At 30.5% G+C, this 18,465-nt stretch overlaps 2 protein-coding genes across 2 annotated transcripts; both read left to right on the top strand.

Annotated features, from left to right (window-relative positions):
* Positions 1-5,001: 5,001 nt before the first annotated feature.
* On the top strand, positions 5,002-12,875 carry LOC117905593. Its single transcript, XM_034818484.1, has 6 exons — positions 5,002-5,345; positions 6,553-6,590; positions 7,033-7,134; positions 7,371-7,499; positions 7,570-7,745; positions 12,720-12,875. Exons 1-6 carry the CDS (start codon positions 5,002-5,004, stop codon positions 12,873-12,875), a joined length of 945 nt encoding a protein of 314 aa, XP_034674375.1.
* Positions 12,876-13,533: 658 nt separating this feature from the next.
* LOC117905592 (laccase-14-like) lies at positions 13,534-14,750 on the top strand. The gene is made up of 2 exons (XM_034818483.1): positions 13,534-14,467; positions 14,602-14,750. Exons 1-2 carry the CDS (start codon positions 13,534-13,536, stop codon positions 14,730-14,732), a joined length of 1,065 nt encoding a protein of 354 aa, XP_034674374.1. The 3' UTR covers positions 14,733-14,750.
* The last annotated feature ends 3,715 nt before the right edge of the window (positions 14,751-18,465 follow it).

Genomic DNA, 18,465 nt, shown 5'->3' with positions numbered 1-18,465 from the left:
GTAGAAGGTTAGCCCTTCACATACCAAGCCTAGCCCACCTAACGAGACCAGGAAAACAATGAGGAACTGAGGGTTTGAACCATAGACCTTTAGATCATGTTTAGGCTATCACCACTTTGTTATTAATGATTATAATTTAAAAAATGCAAACTAAACCTAAATTAATATAATTATTTAAATTTTTTTAATATAACTAAATAATATAATATAAGTTATATAAATTATGAATAATTTTTTTTATTCTATTTAAATATATTTCTTTACATATGAATGTTACACAAATTTTATTTATAAAATTTAAAATATTAATACATTTATATTTATTCATGATTTAAGTTTGGTAATATCAAAGATGAAAAATAAGTTTTATAATTTTATAATTTATTTTTAATATATAATTTATATATTTATGATGTCATCAATTTGACTACGGTTCAAACATCGGTTTAACCACTAAACCGTGAATTAGTAACTTTTTTTTTATTCAATAACTACTTGGGTTCTAAAAACATTGTTTCTAACTGATCTCTAAGCTTTTCTTAAGTAAAGCCCCTTTAACTATTTTGAAATACCAAATGGACCCTATTAATATAAATGAAAAGGTCCATGTGATAAGCATGTAGACATTACAAGAAATTATCAAATGGATTTGTAGTTAGCATAGATGGAGAAGCTCATGTGATAAGCACGTAGGCATGCACTACAAGAAATTATTAAAATTTTAAAATTTAATAGGTTGTGTATGATAAAATAAATAAATAAAAGGGATTAAAGAAAAATAAAGAAGAAACATTATGTGATTTAAAACTAAGGGTTATTTGATTAAAATATTCATTAAAAATCTAAATCTGGAAATTTAACTTTTCATTTTTTTTTTGTCCTCCTTTTGACAAAAATGTCATAACTTTTTTTATATATATATAAATTTAAATGTAAATAATTGAAATAGCGAATATGTCAAAATGGGTTACTTTTCAAGCAAAAACACAATCTTGTTATATTTACAAATTTTGGGATTATTTCATTCTTTTTAACTAATTAATTTTAAAATTACTAAGTCAGGTTGTGGGTGTATAGGATATCCCAAGTCGAATAAGGAAAAAGGTTTTTAGTCCTAGAAAAAAAAAGTTCTTGGGGAAGTAAAAAAAATGTTCCAATGAATATGTAAAACAAAAAGGTACAAGCTCAAAAAATGTATGAAAAGGTAAAAAAAATTGAAATTTAAATTTTGATAATATTTTCTTTCAATTTTAAATTTATATGCATATGTATTTGTATGGCTTGCAGTCTTATCTTGACACTTGTTGTTCGTCTAATTAAGTGTATAAAGTACTTCAACATTTGCAACCTAATTAGAAGGGGGTCCTACAAGAAATGGGGTTTGGAGGTATTTTAGGGTTATGATGTTCTAAACTTGATTGTAGTTTATGTCATTGATTGGTTGAGAATTTTGACACTTTTTCATGGATATTAAGTGTATGTAGTTTGGTGAAGTTAATTAATATCGAGAACATTGAATTTTTTAATAGATATAAAAACTTTCATTGGTATAGATGCATACCTAAGAATGACAATGAAACTGATTTTTTTAGAGACCCTTCTTGCCCTCGGACCAAGTTCAAGACAGGTTCGAATATGATTTTGTCTTATCTCACCCCATTTAATATAAATAAATGACACAAGATTGAGATTGAAGTGATCCTTCTTAGACTCATCTCATTGCCACCCTTAGGTGTTATCTAAAAGTTCCATTTCTAAGGTCTTTTCTACCTTTCTTTCATATGGAAATAATGTGCAATATATTCCCTATTGCTATGGTTGAGTGTGAACTAGTAAACTTGGAGCCTCTTCCTACACCATCTTTATACTATAATAGCTACATACTTCACTTAGAGTCAACGAGACATTCATGATAGATTATCAAAAGATATATGTCTATGCACTGATGGGTATGCATAGTTATGCTATAATATATGACATGAAACAATGGATTGTACAATAATATAATTTACTAATTACATACTTATCATTATAAAATTTTTACTTTGATAATGTATTATAATATTTTTAGATGTGTTAATGATATTACTATTTTGTTAAATTATAACTTTTCAAATTAAAATAAGAAGAAATATAATAATTAGTTTTATAAATTTTTTAACCAAAAATAAATAAATTTAACACTTCACATATTTTGATATTAATAAAAATAAACAATTTAACGGTTAATAATATTTAAACACTAATAAAAAAAATAGTCTAAACACTTAATGATATTAAGCTATATTTGGATTTAAGTCAAATTCAAGTATATTTAAATTTTAGACATAAATAAATAAATATGACGTTATTTTTTAATTTTAATTTAATTTATTTTTTCAAAAGTAGAATGAAGAAGTTGTTGAAAGAAGTTATGTCATTTATTAATTAAGAGAGTGTATGACGAAATTTAATCCTTATTACTTAATTATTGAAATTAATTTTAAGAAGAATTATTTTTACTTTAATTTTGGTAAAATCAACTTAATATTTTTAAAGTTATTATATTGATATATTTAAACTCATTAATTTTTCTTAATATTTTTTCTTCATAAACTTAAGCTTGCTAAACATTTATATTAAAAAGTACTATTGTGAAACTACAAAATAACTACAAAATATTGACTAAAAAAAAGAGAATTCTAAAAATAAAGCATGATTATCACCAAATATGAACACAAAGAATAAAAGAATTTAGTATTTAGAATAAGTTAATTATTTTGATTTAATATTTAAATTAATTTTTTTAATTTTAAATGATGATAAATAATTATTTTATCAAACACTAAGTTAATTTACCACACACGTGCACTAACTATGACTCATGGTTGTCGTTGTCATTCTCAGCAGGAGGTCACATTAATTTACACACCATTTGAATAATTTTCTTTCTTATATTAAGTAAGAATGAAAATAATGATTTTTACCGATATGTCATTAGTTGGAGTTTATAGGTATATAAAGAAATATCAATGAAAATTCTTATATATATATATATATATATATATATATATATATATATATATATATATGTATGTATGTATGTATATATATATATATAATAATGTATATATTGAAATTGTTTTAAGAAAAATTGATAAATGTATAATAAATTTGTAATATTAGACAATAATATACCGAATTGGGAAACATTAATACAAAAATGATAATGCATTAAGTTTAGATATATTGAAGAATATATATATAAAAAATTGATATATATTTATATTTTTTATTTGAAATTGTTAATAATTTTATTTATAAATTTATATTTGCCCTATATTTAATCACTATATAAGAGACATGATAAGATAATTAAAATTAACTTATTTATAATAATTTTATTGTAATTAATTTACAATTATTAGTATATAAAAGATATTATGAAAGACCCACGCTCAAATCTTGATATTGTGTGTTTTTTTAATAGCTTTAAGAAAATCCACATTGAAAGGGAAAACAAAATAATGAATAATGAATTGCTATGTGACATCACCATTATAAGGGTGTTGTGCTTCACTTTGGCCGATGATGGATGGGCTATCTTTGGTTGATCAAAGGCCCACTACCATGATTAAAAATTTTGAAAAACTTAGGTATTTTAAATTATTTAATTTATATTAATGCAAAAATAATTTTTTAATTTTATTTCTTTTTTATTTTTCTTACTTTTTTTTTTATTTCCAAGAATATAACATAGCCTAAATAACGCTTTATAAAAACATATAGTTAATTGTAGAGAGCTTTTACAAAAAGATAAGTTTAATATGAAAGATAATATTTTCTAATTCCTTAAGGTCTTTTTTGTTTTCTTTGCCGGTCAAAGTTTCATCTAGTTACGAGTTATCATATCAGTAAAATAGATTACATTTTATAATAATCTCATTTCTTGGTAAATAATTTTTTGTTCTATGTTTTGATTATCATACATGTTAAAGCAATATTTTTTGAAAATTGAACCAAATAAATTGGTCTAATTGATCCAACAACCAAGCGACATTTCCGGTCTGATTTCTCCTTTTAAAGGGTATATTTATTAGACCAATTTTGAACTGTTTGAACCAATGTCCTTTTCTTTTTTGGCAAAATGGGTTAGACTACCTATCACTCGTAACCCAACATTCAACACCCACTTTTTGATTTTGCAAAATGGGACACACGCATTATAATGAATGAATGAGGCTTATAACACTCTTTCTTATTTCTTTTTATTTCATCATTGTAGTGGCTGATTTAAAGAAAAATAAACTTGGACGAACAAGTGCAAGGTAGAATGGTTGCACCACTCAATTATTCTCTTGTTAATGTTAAAAATTATAAAAACAAAAAATAAATTATATATATTATTTCAAAAAATAATATAAGTGAACACATATATAAAATAATATAATATAATTTTTCTTTCATTTTCAATATATTTTTATATTTAAATGTTCTAGATTTTTTGTTTAATAAAATAAGAAATGAATGTTATTAATTTTCAATTTTATATATTTTCAATTTTTAAAATTATTTTTAATTTTAATAAAATATATATTATATATTTACGATTGTGGTTCAATGACCCGACCATTAAAACCTATTTTGAGAACATTGTATTAAAGTTTGGGTTTGATTAAGGTATCGATGACAAGTTTTCGTACTTGGAAAACTTCCCTCCAAAGTCCAAGCGACAGGTGGCAAAAATTTGAGAAAAAAAAGGTAAAACTACATAAAAAGTTGGATGTGAAGACTTTCCTAACTATAAAGCTAAGCGGCCCAAACAAACTTATTTTGTAAGTTATCAGAAGCTGGCCTTTTCGATGGCAGCTCACAAGAAAATCACAAGAAACTTCTTCATCTTCATCTTCTACGCATCAATGGAAGTACGACGTGTTCCTGAGTTTCAGTGGGGAAGACACCCGCAAAAGCTTTACTGACCATCTTCATAGAGCTCTGTGTTAAAGAGGAGTCAAGACTTTCATGGATGACCAGCTCAGTAGAGGGCAAGAGATCTCTCCAGCACTTGTAAAAGCCATCGAAGAGTCCAGATTCTCCGTCATCGCTTTCTCTGAAAACTATGCTTCTTCAACATGGTGTCTGGAGGAACTTGTCAAGATTATTGACTGCACCAAGGCGATGGGACATGCAGCTTTACCAGTCTTCTACAATATGGATCCCGCTCATGTGAGGAAACAGACAGGGAGTTTTGCACAAGCATTTGCTAAGCATGAAGAGGTTTATAAGGAGCAGATGGAGAAAGTGATCAAGTGGAGAGTGGCTTTGACAGAAGCTGCCAATATTTCTGGATGGGATTCTCGAGATAGGTATTTTTAACTGCAATTTTTTTTCCTTTGCCTTTTAGGTGTATGATGTAATGATGCTGAAACTTTAAAGCTTGCATAGCCATATAAATTGGAAATCATAGGATGATCAATAGAGAGATGGATCCAAGATGATTTGACTTAAACCCATGTATGGATTAAGTTGTATTTTGCTGCCTGTGACTGAATGATGTTTAGATGAACTTGATCTCACATATGCAAGGAAATCTCTCCATGACTCTGATCAAAATTATGAAGATGGAATAACTTGGATCCAATCCACCAACACATCAAACTTTTCTCAACCCTCATTGAATTGTGATTTCAACCCACTTGACCATAATATGAATGACCCTTTCCCTCCTTTCTGCTGAAGGTGTTTGAAGCTACACATTGGTCGGTCCTTATCACATTGAGCAAGAATGTTATGATTACACTGTAAAACCTTTTACCTTATCTTGAGCATATTTACCCTTAGTGTGCTTTATTCCATTGGTAAGTTGACCTTGGATTAATGCTTTTTCTTCATTTCCAATGACCTCTTGGCATTCTCTCTTCCATGCCTAAGTAGTGTCCCCCAACCCCGTTGGATAGTCATGCTTTTAAAACCTTTTGGATGGTAATCCCTAATTTTTTCAACCATTTGGAAGAGAATTTTTGCCTGCCAATATGCTTAACTTGGAATTAGTAATCCTACTATCAATCAATGCTACTGCAGTCTTAAACATGCATCCACTGGCTTTTCTAGTATTTCTATCCTGACCACTTCTGAGAAGTTCCTCATGCAGACTACTAGGAAGTGCGGCAGATGCTTGCTATTATAATCTAGTTTGATTGTCTGTCTGTCTAGATAGCAATACAGTTCTCTCTCTCTCTCTCTCTCTCTCACACACACACACACACACACACTTACACTGGAAAAAATCTGAGATATAAGCTTGCCATATGACTTTTAAGTTACAAAAACCAAGACTAAATCACTGATGATTTATCTAATATCTCTTTTGTCTTTTTAATGGATCCTTGAATTCATTAAATGATTAGTTTTTTTCCTCAAAATTTGCAAGCATGAATCTATACTTATTGAGGAACTTGTCACAGATATATCTAATAAATTGATTGGTACATCCTCGTGCTATGCTGAAGGGCTGGTTGGAATGGATTCCCGTATAAAGGCAATGGATTCACCATTGTGTATTGGATTGGATAGTGTTCGAAGTGTAGGAATTTGGGGCATGGGTGGCATAGGTAAGACAACTATTTCTCTTTTGGAAAACCTTGAAGTATTATGATTTGAGGGATGTAAAGGACTAGAATCCAAGCCAAGGAATTCACTCCCCTCTTTCCAGTTGTTGCCCGCAGAAATTGGACGCTCTAGGGGTTTTCAACTGCATTCTTTCTTTGGTTTAAGATCCCTAAGAAAGTTAAATCTAAGTGATTGCAACATATTGGAAGGAGCAATTCCCAATGACTTTAGTTCTCTGTGCTCGTTGGAATATTTAGATCTGAGCAGAAACAATTTTGTTACTCTACCTGCAAGCCTCAATCAACTTTCACAGCTCAAAGGCCTTAGGTTGGGTTATTGCAAGAGGCTTCAATCATTACCAGAGCTTCCATCAAGTATAGAAGAAATAGATGCCCATGATTGCACAGTTACGGAAAACATTTTGTGTCCATCAAGTGTCTACAGATCCAAGGAATGTGGGGGCCTCCGATTCACATTTTCTAATTGCTTCACTGTCTGAGAATGAAAGCAGCAACTTTGTGGCAGCTACATTAAGGGAAATGCAAAGTCTGGCAAATAAGTTACCAAGATTTCAATTCCCAATCCAGGTTTCTCTCCTCTCTCTCTTGATCATATTGTAAAAGTAAATAAATTAAATCCTATGGAATAATTCTTATACTCCTTTGAGCACTGCTCCTACATTATTTCCATATAACTTGACATTGATTTTCATGACCCAGATGGTGCCATATACTCCACATATTGAATCCAGCACTTTTGTTCCTGGAAGTTGAATTCGTTAGTGGTTCAGCCAACAGAGTATAGGCTTCACAGTAATGGTACATCTGCCTCCAAATTGGTGTATGCTAGGTTGATGGGATTGGCTGTGTGCGCGATTGTTGTAGTTAAGGGTGCTGTCCATGATTGCCCTGGTAATATATTTTGTCATTTGAATTTGACTCTAAGGTAAAACTGGTCACCTTTTTGCTCCCATCAATCCAGAACACCAGAATTCTTCAGATGAAGGGCACAGATTCATTAAATCAGATCACATGTGGCTTGGGTATCAACCAATTTCTCGAATTGGGATTGGCCACGCCAATTGGCTAAATAAACTGAGTCAAATTCAGGCTTCATTCCAAGTCTATGGCCCATCTTATGGGGTGAAGAAGTGTGGGGTTCATCTACTATATAAACAAGATGAGAAAGAAGACAATCAACCAAAATTTCAGTGCAGCACTACCGATGAGAATTCAAATTTCTTCACTATTAAAGATTATGGTGAGCTTACACCTCTTCTTTTTACAATACTGATATAATGAAGCAAGCCTCTTCTACATTGAGAGGATGCATCAGCACTAGATGCTCAAACTTGAAAGGTAGAGATGAAACTATCATATTGTTATTGTCTTACTGGTTTCTCTTTTGCAAGGTTTTCTGCTGCATTTGATGCTTTTGGGGGTTAGAACTCATAAGAATCTAGCTGAGAATTTAGTCATATATTGCGTAGCAGTTGATTCCCAAATGGAACCATTTTATTTTAGCCTATATTTTCTTTTTATGCTTCTTGTTCTTCATATTTTTTTATAGGTTTTTCCTTTTAATAGTAGCCATGGACTGCTCGAGCAATATTCTGTTCAAGGTTGTTAGCTAGCTTGGTAGAGCTAAGGAGAGCGTCCTGATGATCCTCTTCTATCTGTGCTTTGCCTTCACTTAATTTTGGCCATGGATGTGACTAATGTTTTAAGAATTGGTCAACTAAAAATGATCTGCAGGTTGGCAATTCTGTGAAAATGTCTTTTGAGTAGTTATAATATTTATCATTTTAGTTCATATAAGTGCTCCATCCAATCCAATCCCAGTTGTTAAAGATCCTTTCAACAACTCATAGAGAAGATTAAGATCAAAGCCTCTCCAAGGAACCCTTAGGGTGAGCCAATTGTCACAAGATGCTTCAAATGACCCTCCTCATGGGCTTATATAGGAGGTAGGAAGCTTGTAGACACCCCTAGAGACATCTACACTTGCCTACAAGGTAGAAGAGTGTGGAAGCTTCTAGAAAATGCTAGAGATATCCACACATATCTACACTTGGCTAGGAGATCACTGGAAAAGTGTGGGGTGTTCTAGAATCTTCCAAAGTCATCTTGTACATAGACTAGTATAGGAGCTTCTAGATTATTTTTGATTTGTAAGGAACCCTTCAAGGTTCTAGAGACTTCCTAAGGTGCCTATAAAGAGGTTAAGGCCTCATTTGGCCAAGGTACCACCCAAGAACCTAACCAACCAAAACAAGTGAGTTCCAAAACACTCGAAGAAGACTAAGTCCGTGACACAATGCTCTTATTTTTCTTTAGAAATGCTTTGAGAGGTTTTCATGATCTTTAAATTGGAGAAGGTCTCCATGGATGAAAGGTTAGTTGGTTGATTTGAAAGGATATTTACTCTTCAATTTGTCTAAGCCTAGTTGCATTGGCTGAAAGAGCAAATTCTATGATTTGAGTTTTCCTCATTAAAAGTTAGTTGATCTAGTTTAGGTAACATCTAGAGAGGGTGAATAGGTGTTTGAACCTCTTAAGCTCAAAAAATAATTATTTTTGAAGCCGAAGTAGAAAAAAAAAAACAGAAAGCACAAAAATCTTATTATTATTTTTAATACAAAATACAACAAGATTTATAGGTTGACTCTAGAATTCAAAAATCCTTAAAAATAAGGAAACTAGAATTCTTATCCCAACAACCTGGTGGATATTCAATCCTTATTTGAATAAATAACTCCTAATCTCATAAGATTTAAAAACAAATAAATTAACTTCTAATCTTAATAGTCTTCGATGACTTATTCAAATCAACAAATATCTGAATAATTCAAATTTCAAACTTCAAACTTTCCAACAATTTTAAATTAATCCGTTTGACTTAGGAAAGCTTAAAAATGTTCAATACAAGAACACCAGATTTTTTTGCCATTCTTAGACATACATGCATCTTTGATGATGGAAGTACAAAAACAATTTATTTCATGCATGAACCATAAATGTAGAGATAACTTCTCCAACTTTTTAGGTGAGATTATAACTATAGAGGTCCTTGTTCATTTTACAACACATAATTAAACCCACTGGATAAAGAAGAATAACATAAATAAAATGAAGATAGTGAAATTAATGATCATCTTATATAATATTTGTTGAGATGTTTATTTGGTGTTACTCATAAAAAAATGTATGTTAAAGGCATTATTATACAAATATTATTTGATCTAGTTAAAATAAAAATGAACTTTCAAAAACACAAAAAGAAAATGAAGATATTAAGAATATTTTTAAATGGTAAATGATTTGTTCAATTAGAGGTTGGATTTTATATTAAAACAAAAAAGAGTAAAATTTTTATTTTGATCATTATACTTGTTCATAGTAATTCAATCATTTACTTTATTAAATACTTAAATATTGTTGGAGTTGGGTGGGTTCCCAAGTCGAGGTGACCCAACCCGACCTAACCAAATAAAATATCAAAGGTGGAACAATTTCTAGGGGTTGGAACTACTAGAAATTGCCCAAAAAATCACCCTAATAAACTTTTCTATGGAAAATAAAGACCGAAAGAACTCGAAAAGAAAAGTTATTTGAAAAAGAAGGTGAAATGCTTTATACTGTGAAATAAAGTGATTCTCAATTTTAGTGTGGTTTCATTCATGACTTGGGATAAAGAATTAAATGGTGAAACAACTATTTTTTCAGATCTTGGGTAATTCAAACTTTATATCATTTTGATTTTTCCGCATTATTAAATACTGAAAAGATAAAATAGAAGGGAAAAAGAAACAATAGAAAGGCCTTTAGAGAAGTTTGGTTTGAAGGGTTAGAAAGAAGAAACTTTTTAAATTTGATTCATTATGAAATTTAAGGTAAGTTCTGATTTATTTATTAAATTATTTTCTCTTTCTTTAACCATGATATTAATAGGAAGAAGAGTTGAGGAAATGAGGAAAGTGGTTGTGGCAAAGAAATAATAAACTAATAATAAGACTTGGGTTGTGGGTAGGAGATAAGTAAAAATAGTAGTAAATTAATAAATAATTATTCTACTTACCATGAAAAAAATAAAGAATATTAACATTAATAATTAAACAAAACCTATTGATATAATTATGCGAAGCAAAAATGATAATAATAATATGGTTGATAAAAAATTTAATTAAAAAATATAGATTTTTAGAAGAGGGTTTGGAATTAAAATAAGTTTTACAAAAAATTTAGGAAGCCATTAATTTAGATAATTAGTCTTTGATAATTATTTTTTATTTATATTTATATTAGGAGTAGACTAAATCTTTCGTGATTTTGAATGATATCTTCAAGGTAGGGGTTAATGATACGGTAAACCATTTTCTAATTCCTTATTTGTTTTCATCTATTTTTAAACTATCAAAATGTTTAAATCCCTAAAGTGGATCAAATAATATTTTGCTAAAAATGTTATGATTTGTTCCTTAGTTTATAAAATAAATTGGGAATATCATATGATTTGTTTATTTGTATGTAAGTGAATTTTATCGTTTACTTTATTATATTGGTTTTGAAACTCTAGTTATTAGTGGACCTAGTCAACAAGGGAACTTGTTGACTACATTACCTTTGGTGAGGGTAGTGATATAATGTAAGTCTAACTAATAAAGGTGTTATTTGTATTAAAACTCCACAAAAAGGAGGGAATTTATTTCGAAAGTTTAAAAAGGTAATGTGAGAAAAAAAGAATAGGAGAAAGAAAGTGAAAAAAAAAAGTTTAAATTAGCTTGATCAAATTTTTACACGTCTTAAAATTTATTCATTATTTTTTCTATATATAAATAAGTTAAAAATATATGCATTTCCATAATTTATTTATTTAATCAAGATATGCATACCATTCGAAGAAATAAATTATGGATTGCATTTGTTTTGAAAAATATTTTTTTAAAATCTACAATTATTTATTATTATTATTATTAAACTGCTTTTTGTTGAGAAAAAAAGATACTACAAGGGTTGTTAGTATCCTATTTTCAACTTTTTACAAAATGTATTTTTGTGTTTTTTTGTGGAAAATTCTGAAATACCAAATTAGCTTATCATCTTGTCTTTTACAATCTCAAATCTCAGGTAAAAAAAATTGGGAAACAACTTTGTCCCATTCAGACGAAAGCAATGACATGACTAATTGTATAAAGTAATACGAAAACAACTCTGCCACCAACCACCAAAGTCATGGGTTCTGCACTATTAATTATCTTAAGTAACTCGAAAACAAGTAAAATTAATAATAAGGGTTGGTTAAATAATGTTTATAAAAATAATTCTTAAAAAATAATTTTAAAATAGTTCTTAAAAGTAGTTGTCAATGAAAAACAGTTTTCATGACTAATTTTGATAAGGGTACATTTATTTAATTAATTAACATTTGTTGAAATAATCAATAAAAGACTTGTGAAAGAATATTTTAAATTTATTCTAAGGTAAAGTGTAGGTAACTCGTAAGAAATATCATAATTAATTATTTTGAAGTGGTCCTGCTCATTGAAGTCCTGAAAGAACATTGAAAACCAATACACATTCAAATTACTTCCTCTTATATTGACACGTGGAGAGGAAGTATTGTATCCCGAGAGAATTACCATGCCTATATGAAAGAAATAAATCAAAAGTAGTAAGAGAATTAAAGGAGTTGTGTTTAGGACAAGAGAAAAGGCTTTTATTCCAAGGAAAATGTGGCTGATCATGAAGGTTTTCCTCTTGCAAATTTTAGCGTTTCTAGTTTTTGGTGGTGGCATCCATTGCCAAGCTTCAACCCGTCGGCTTACTTTTGTGGTAAATATTATATATGATTCTGGCCTTAACACCACGTTCTAATCATGAGATTTAGGGAGTAGTATGGCTCTTATTTTCTACTGTGTGACCTCTTACCCTAGTGTCGTTGAGTTGTTCATGCATGCTATAGGTGTCATTGAGTCGTTCATGCATGCATGCTATGGGTGTCGTTGAGTCGTTCATGCATGCCATCAATTTCTAATTGGTTATACACTTACATGAATGGATTGATGGAACTATTCATGCATGTAATATTTCTTTTGGGATGAGGTTGCATGGTTAACTTTTAATTGGTTGCAGGTGAGGGAAGCTTCATATACAAGGCTTTGTAGTGCCAAGAACATTTTAACAGTAAATGGACAATTTCCGGGACCAACTATATATGCTATGAAAGGAGACACGATCATTGTCGATGTTTATAACAGGGGAAAAGAAAACGTCACCATTCACTGGTAGGTCCTGTGTGTGTCTCAGAGCTACTGTTCATAGAGCTATAATCATCTATCCCAAGAATGGAACCAAGTATCCTTTTCACAAACCTAATGCAGAAGTCCCCATCATATTAGGTATAAGTGTTGTTATTTTTAAAGGTTAATTTACATATTATGATTTAACCAGCAAAGCAAGATCTAAAATTATTGGAGTTGTTGACATGCAGGAGAATGGTGGAAGAGTGATGTGAATGCGGTTCGAGATGAAGGGCTTGCAACCGGAGGTGACCCCAACTCCTCTGATGCTTTATTGATAAATGGACAACCCGGTGATCTATATCCATGCTCAAAATCAGGTACAAAGTTTAACTTCCCATTTTAAAATTGTACACTATTTCATTTTCTTATATGTTGACCATGCTACTTTTTCTTATTAACATCAACATATTTAAAGGTTAATGCTAAGAAAGAGGAATATAGCTATGAGGATGGTAGAGCCATGATTTAACACATCAGAAAAGGCTAGTCCAAATATAATTTTAAACTATGGAGCCAAATTTACACCCTTAATCAATGAATCACTTCATAATTGGTGGATTCTCATGGAAACTTTTTCTTTTTCTTTTAGCTAGTCATAAGTATACAACTTTCCCTTTCTAATTGCAGGCACATTCAAGCTAACGATGGATCATGGAAAGACCTATCTACTTTGCATAATCAATGCTGCCTTGCACGAGGCTCTCTTCTTCGCCATAGCCAAGCATAAAATGACAGTGGTTGGAACAGATGGTAGCTACACGAAACCATTGACACGAGATTATATCACAATATTTCCTGGCCAAACCTACGATGTCTTACTAGAAGCTAACCAACACCCGAATCACTATTACATGACGGCTATAACTTATTTTGTTGCCCCAAAATATCGAGACTTTTATGATAACACAACCACCACAGCTATTGTACAGTACAGGGGATACTACACACCATCTTCACCTCCCTTCTCACCTGATCTTCCTGCATACAATGACACAAATGCATCGGTTCAGGTCATGGCCGGCCTTCAAAGCTTAGCAGATGCGGAACATCCTTGCAATGTCCCATTGAGCATGAGCACTAACCTGTTTTACACTCTTTCTATGAACTCGTACCCATGCGTCAATGATTCATGTGCAGGGCCCAATGGGACGCGATTCTCCTCAAGTATAAACAACATAAGCTTTCATTCGCCTACAATTGCCATACTAGAAGCTTACTATTATAACATCAGTGGTGTATATGGAAATAACTTTCCTAGCTTTCCACCACTGGTGTTCGATTTTACATATGATTATCTTCCATTAACCTATCAGTTGCCGAGCAGCGGGACAGAAGTAAGGGTGCTCGAGTATAACTCCACAGTGGAGATTATTCTTCAAGGGACAGCCGTGCTTGCAGAGACACACCACCCCATGTATCTCCATGGATACAGTTTCTATGTTGTTGGATGGGGATTTGGGAATTTCGATGGAAATAGGGACCCTTTGCGCTATAATCTGGTGGATCCTCCCCTTCAGAATACCATCTCTGTTCCTTTGAATGGTTGGGTTGCAATCAGATTCAAGGCATCCAACCCTGGTATATTGCAAGCACTCACGTCCTTTATTAAAGAAAAAAACCCTTGAAACTACCAACCTGCATACCAATGAAATAATTTTTCTTAATATTACAATTAAGTTAGGTGTAACGTTGGTATATTTTCTCTGTTGCAGGAGTGTGGTTCATGCACTGCCATATAGAACGCCATCTGACTTGGGGCATGGAAACTGCGTTCATAGTGAAAAATGGTAAACACCCAGAAGCTCAAATGCTGCCTCCTCCATCCGACATGCCACCATGTTGAAGCTGCAAAGAAATAACATGCCAAGGATTTCACTGAATATTTGTATTATTCAGCTTTCGTGATTTATTTTCTGTTTGACTAAGTTTGTATTCCTTTTCAATTACGATAAAAATAATAATGTAAAGTTGCAGAATATTGTGTTTGGGATTATTAATGTCAATTTCTTGGATTGTTAAAAGCCTATAAAGATAATGGAATTTGACTAATCTTTGAGATATGCTATGGTGGAATTTTCCATGGAAGTCTTTGATTATAAAAAAAGAATTTGACATTGTGTTCCTGTTTCAACCTTAGTTCATTTCAATATAAAAAGACAATGTCCACAATAGATATATCTTTGATTTGAGAATATTTGGTCATTCCCATTTCATTCAACATGATAAAATATCATGTTGTATTACAAAAGTTTGAAATGGGATAGTTGACATTTTTTAATTATCCATATTTTATTCCAATTCCGTGGAAGGTTAGGTACCATATTAATAATAAAAAAATTATAAATTATGTAGTTTAGAGTAATTGATTTATTCTAATATTTTAAAATTAGATTATGATCTAAATGGATACTTATGAAAAAGATCATCAAATGCTTTTTTTAATTTTTACTTTTACATCTGAAAATATTTTGCAAATAAGATAATTTTTATGAAGTCTTATACAATTGAGATAAAATCAATTCTTTTTTATTTACTTATTTTAAATTAAAATAAGCGCTTTTTCCTAAAGTTAAAATAATTGACATATAATTTATATTTTTATAAAATATTACAAGATCTATACCAAGATAAAGAAAATCGTCCATTTCCATTGCATGGCAACAAATTGAGTCTAACCCCATAGCAAAAGAACTCCAAATCTGTTTTTTTAGTGATTTGATTACTTTTCAACTCTTATTATTTTTTTATATTTTATATTCAAGTAAACCCTTTCCTGCTTCCTTAAATTCAAATCACTGGCTTTTGTAAATTAAAACGTAGGAGTTGATCATTTGAATTTATGGTTTAGAGAAAAGACACTTACAGTTAACTAAGCTGCTGCAATTGACGGTACTCTCCAAGTCCATGTCAATATGTTAAGTTGGCAGGAACGCTGTGCTAAAAAAGATTAAATGATTAAACTTTCATTTTATTCCAGCTGACATTCCATTGTCTCATTTTCTTCGATCCTCAGCAGTTGTGTTTGGAGTTGACGAAGCAGTGCTTGACAATGTCAGAAGTGACGAAAGGTGGAGACAGGCCAAGTTTTCACGCTACTTATATTTGATGGATAGAGTTAAAGGAATAAATTTGGGCATAACCTAATTATACTTTGTAAACACTCAAAAATAATTGTAAAGAATCAAATCCCAAAAAATAAATAACAATAAATGAAATTTCATGAATTCAAAATAAATTTATTGTGATTAAAATGTTTTTTATTTGTAATATTTTTATCTGTAAAAAAAATTATGATTTTTAAAAGAATCACTTAGTATTTAAATGTAAATTTAAAAAAGTTCATAAATTATTTTTAAGTGATTTTTTGGATTTTTAAAAATGATTTTCAAATATGTTTAAATTTTATTTGGATTGACTTTTAAGAGTTAAAAAAAAAATTAAGTTGAATAAAAGTTTTTATACCTATTTAATTTTTATTTTTAAAAAAAAAAAAAAAAACTTCTAACTTTTAAAAAAGGTTTCATATAAAAGTCATAAAAATGTTATTTCTTATAAGAATTCTATAATTCTATTTCTGTTTACACAATAGTTCTTTCATGTTTAATAAAAATTTTACATCTTAAAAATTATTACTTTACTTTTTATTTTAATTTTCAGTTAAAGGAAAAAATATGAAGCTATCCTGAATTTGACCTTATCATCCACCTAATTAATTGTATTATATTTTAATTCTAAGGAATACAATTGTGAACCCGCATTTTTCATGTGCATCCCTACTTGATGGTGAGACTTATTTTTATTGTAAAAAACTGATTTTTTTTTTTTTTAAAGGTGGAGTTGTCACTTATTTTTGTTTATTTTTAAAAGAAAATAAAATAAGAAATAAAGCCCTAGTGTAGCTCCATTTTTAAAGAAAAGACATGTCGTCAGAAATCGAGTTTGAATCCAAAGATCAAGTTATCTATTGGGAAGGTACCATAGTAGCACCCTTTTAAGCCTTAAAAAGGTTTTTACTAAGCACATAAAAAGGAATTATGACAATTAATTAATCAATCATGGATACTGAAAAAAAGAATAATACAAGCACATGGAATAATGCAAAAACAAATTATAAAGATATGCAAAAATGATACATAATAAATGCACAAAATAATTTATTAGAAAGATTTTATTATTTCAAATATCATAATACAATTTCCAAAAATTTTCAAAGAATCCATTTATAGTTGTGCCCATTGATCACTCTTAAACAATTTCTTTAAATCAACCATTTTTTTAAGAAGACTATCAAGAGCAATATAGTTGGTAGCAAACCTCGTAGCTCTAGGTCGAACAATGTCTCCACCACAAAACTTTCTCATTTGTGCAAGTAACCAACCATAATTGTTAATGAAGTTGGTTATCTTTCAGGCATTGCTTATTACTTCTGCAACACTTGTTCTTTTGCCAATGTCTTCAAACATTAAGTCAATATAGTGCGTCACACACAAAGTCCAATATAACTTAAATTTTTTCATCAACAGTTTGCCTACTTTCACGAATGCCGACCCATTATCTATGACAATTTGGACCACATTTTCTTCCTCAACATCTTTGATAACACTCTTTAATAGCTTGTATATATATTTGTGGTCTTTAACATTGTTAGATGCATCAACTGACTTAAGGAACACTGTGGTCCTTGTTGAATAGGCCATGAAATTAATTATACTTAATTTTATGGGCCCTGTCCATCCGTCAAACATTATTGTGCACCCATATGCATTCTATTTTTCTCTTCGTTGGTTCATATAAGCTTCCATTTCAGCATACTTCATTTCCAAGTACTTGCTCTTTATTTCATATGGAGATGGAGGTTCTATTCTCGTTCCTGAAATTCATGTGTAAGAAATATTTAAAATATGTCATAGAATACTACACTTACTCAAACAATCTAAAAATAGAGTAATTAATGATTACCTACTTATTGTGCACCGATGATCATATTCTTAAAATGGTGAGAGTTTTCTTTATGGGGCGCAACACTCTCATAAATGAAGAATTTGCTTATTAAGTGTCCCATTGTTTCTTTAATAGAACCACCTTTGAATAAATCTTTGATATTTCTTTGTCTTGTTGCAAAAGACTTGTATAATGAAGGGGCAATAGGCGATGATGGTTCTGAATATCAAACACTTTGTGATTTCCGCATCGGCCTCGGTGAATCACTAGGACGTGACGACTCACCTATTTTATGCTTGCTTCCCACAAATGTTTCATGTTATTGTTGATCCCATTCTGTAGCTTTGGAGACTCGAATTGCAACTCTATAAACATCTCACTCATCAGGGTGCATATATGTCCAATACATGTACACATCATTGTCATCATCATCATCCTCGTCTATGACATATCTTTGGTTGTCTCCCATTGTACCACATAATTCAGCATGAATCTCTTTGATATCTGCAACTTTCTTTGCTTTTGCTTTGGTTTATTTTATGCAAAAGCTTTCATATTATTTCTTTTACTTCAGGAGGCACTCTAGGACACTTTTTGGTGTTTGAGTGCGGGTCTATATGCGATAAATGAAACTT

This window comes from Vitis riparia, chromosome 18 (genome assembly GCF_004353265.1).
Source record: "Vitis riparia cultivar Riparia Gloire de Montpellier isolate 1030 chromosome 18, EGFV_Vit.rip_1.0, whole genome shotgun sequence".
Taxonomy (NCBI): Eukaryota; Viridiplantae; Streptophyta; class Magnoliopsida; order Vitales; family Vitaceae; genus Vitis; species Vitis riparia.
The sequence above is the reverse complement of the archived record's forward strand: the minus strand, read 5'-3'. Positions and strand labels throughout refer to the sequence as shown.

What these genes read in the sequence shown, in the direction of transcription:
- LOC117905592 (XM_034818483.1), top strand. Translation starts at nt 13,534, where the DNA reads ATGGATCATGGAAAGACCTATCTACTTTGCATAATCAATGCTGCCTTG. An exon ending in ATTCAAGGCATCCAACCCTG is followed by an intron (nt 14,468 to 14,601) that starts GTATATTGCAAG and finishes TCTCTGTTGCAG; the next exon opens with GAGTGTGGTTCATGCACTGC.
- LOC117905593 (XM_034818484.1), top strand. Translation starts at nt 5,002, where the DNA reads ATGGATGACCAGCTCAGTAGAGGGCAAGAGATCTCTCCAGCACTTGTA. An exon ending in GGATGGGATTCTCGAGATAG is followed by an intron (nt 5,346 to 6,552) that starts GTATTTTTAACT and finishes TGGATTGGATAG; the next exon opens with TGTTCGAAGTGTAGGAATTT. An exon ending in TACATTAAGGGAAATGCAAA is followed by an intron (nt 7,135 to 7,370) that starts GTCTGGCAAATA and finishes TGAATTCGTTAG; the next exon opens with TGGTTCAGCCAACAGAGTAT.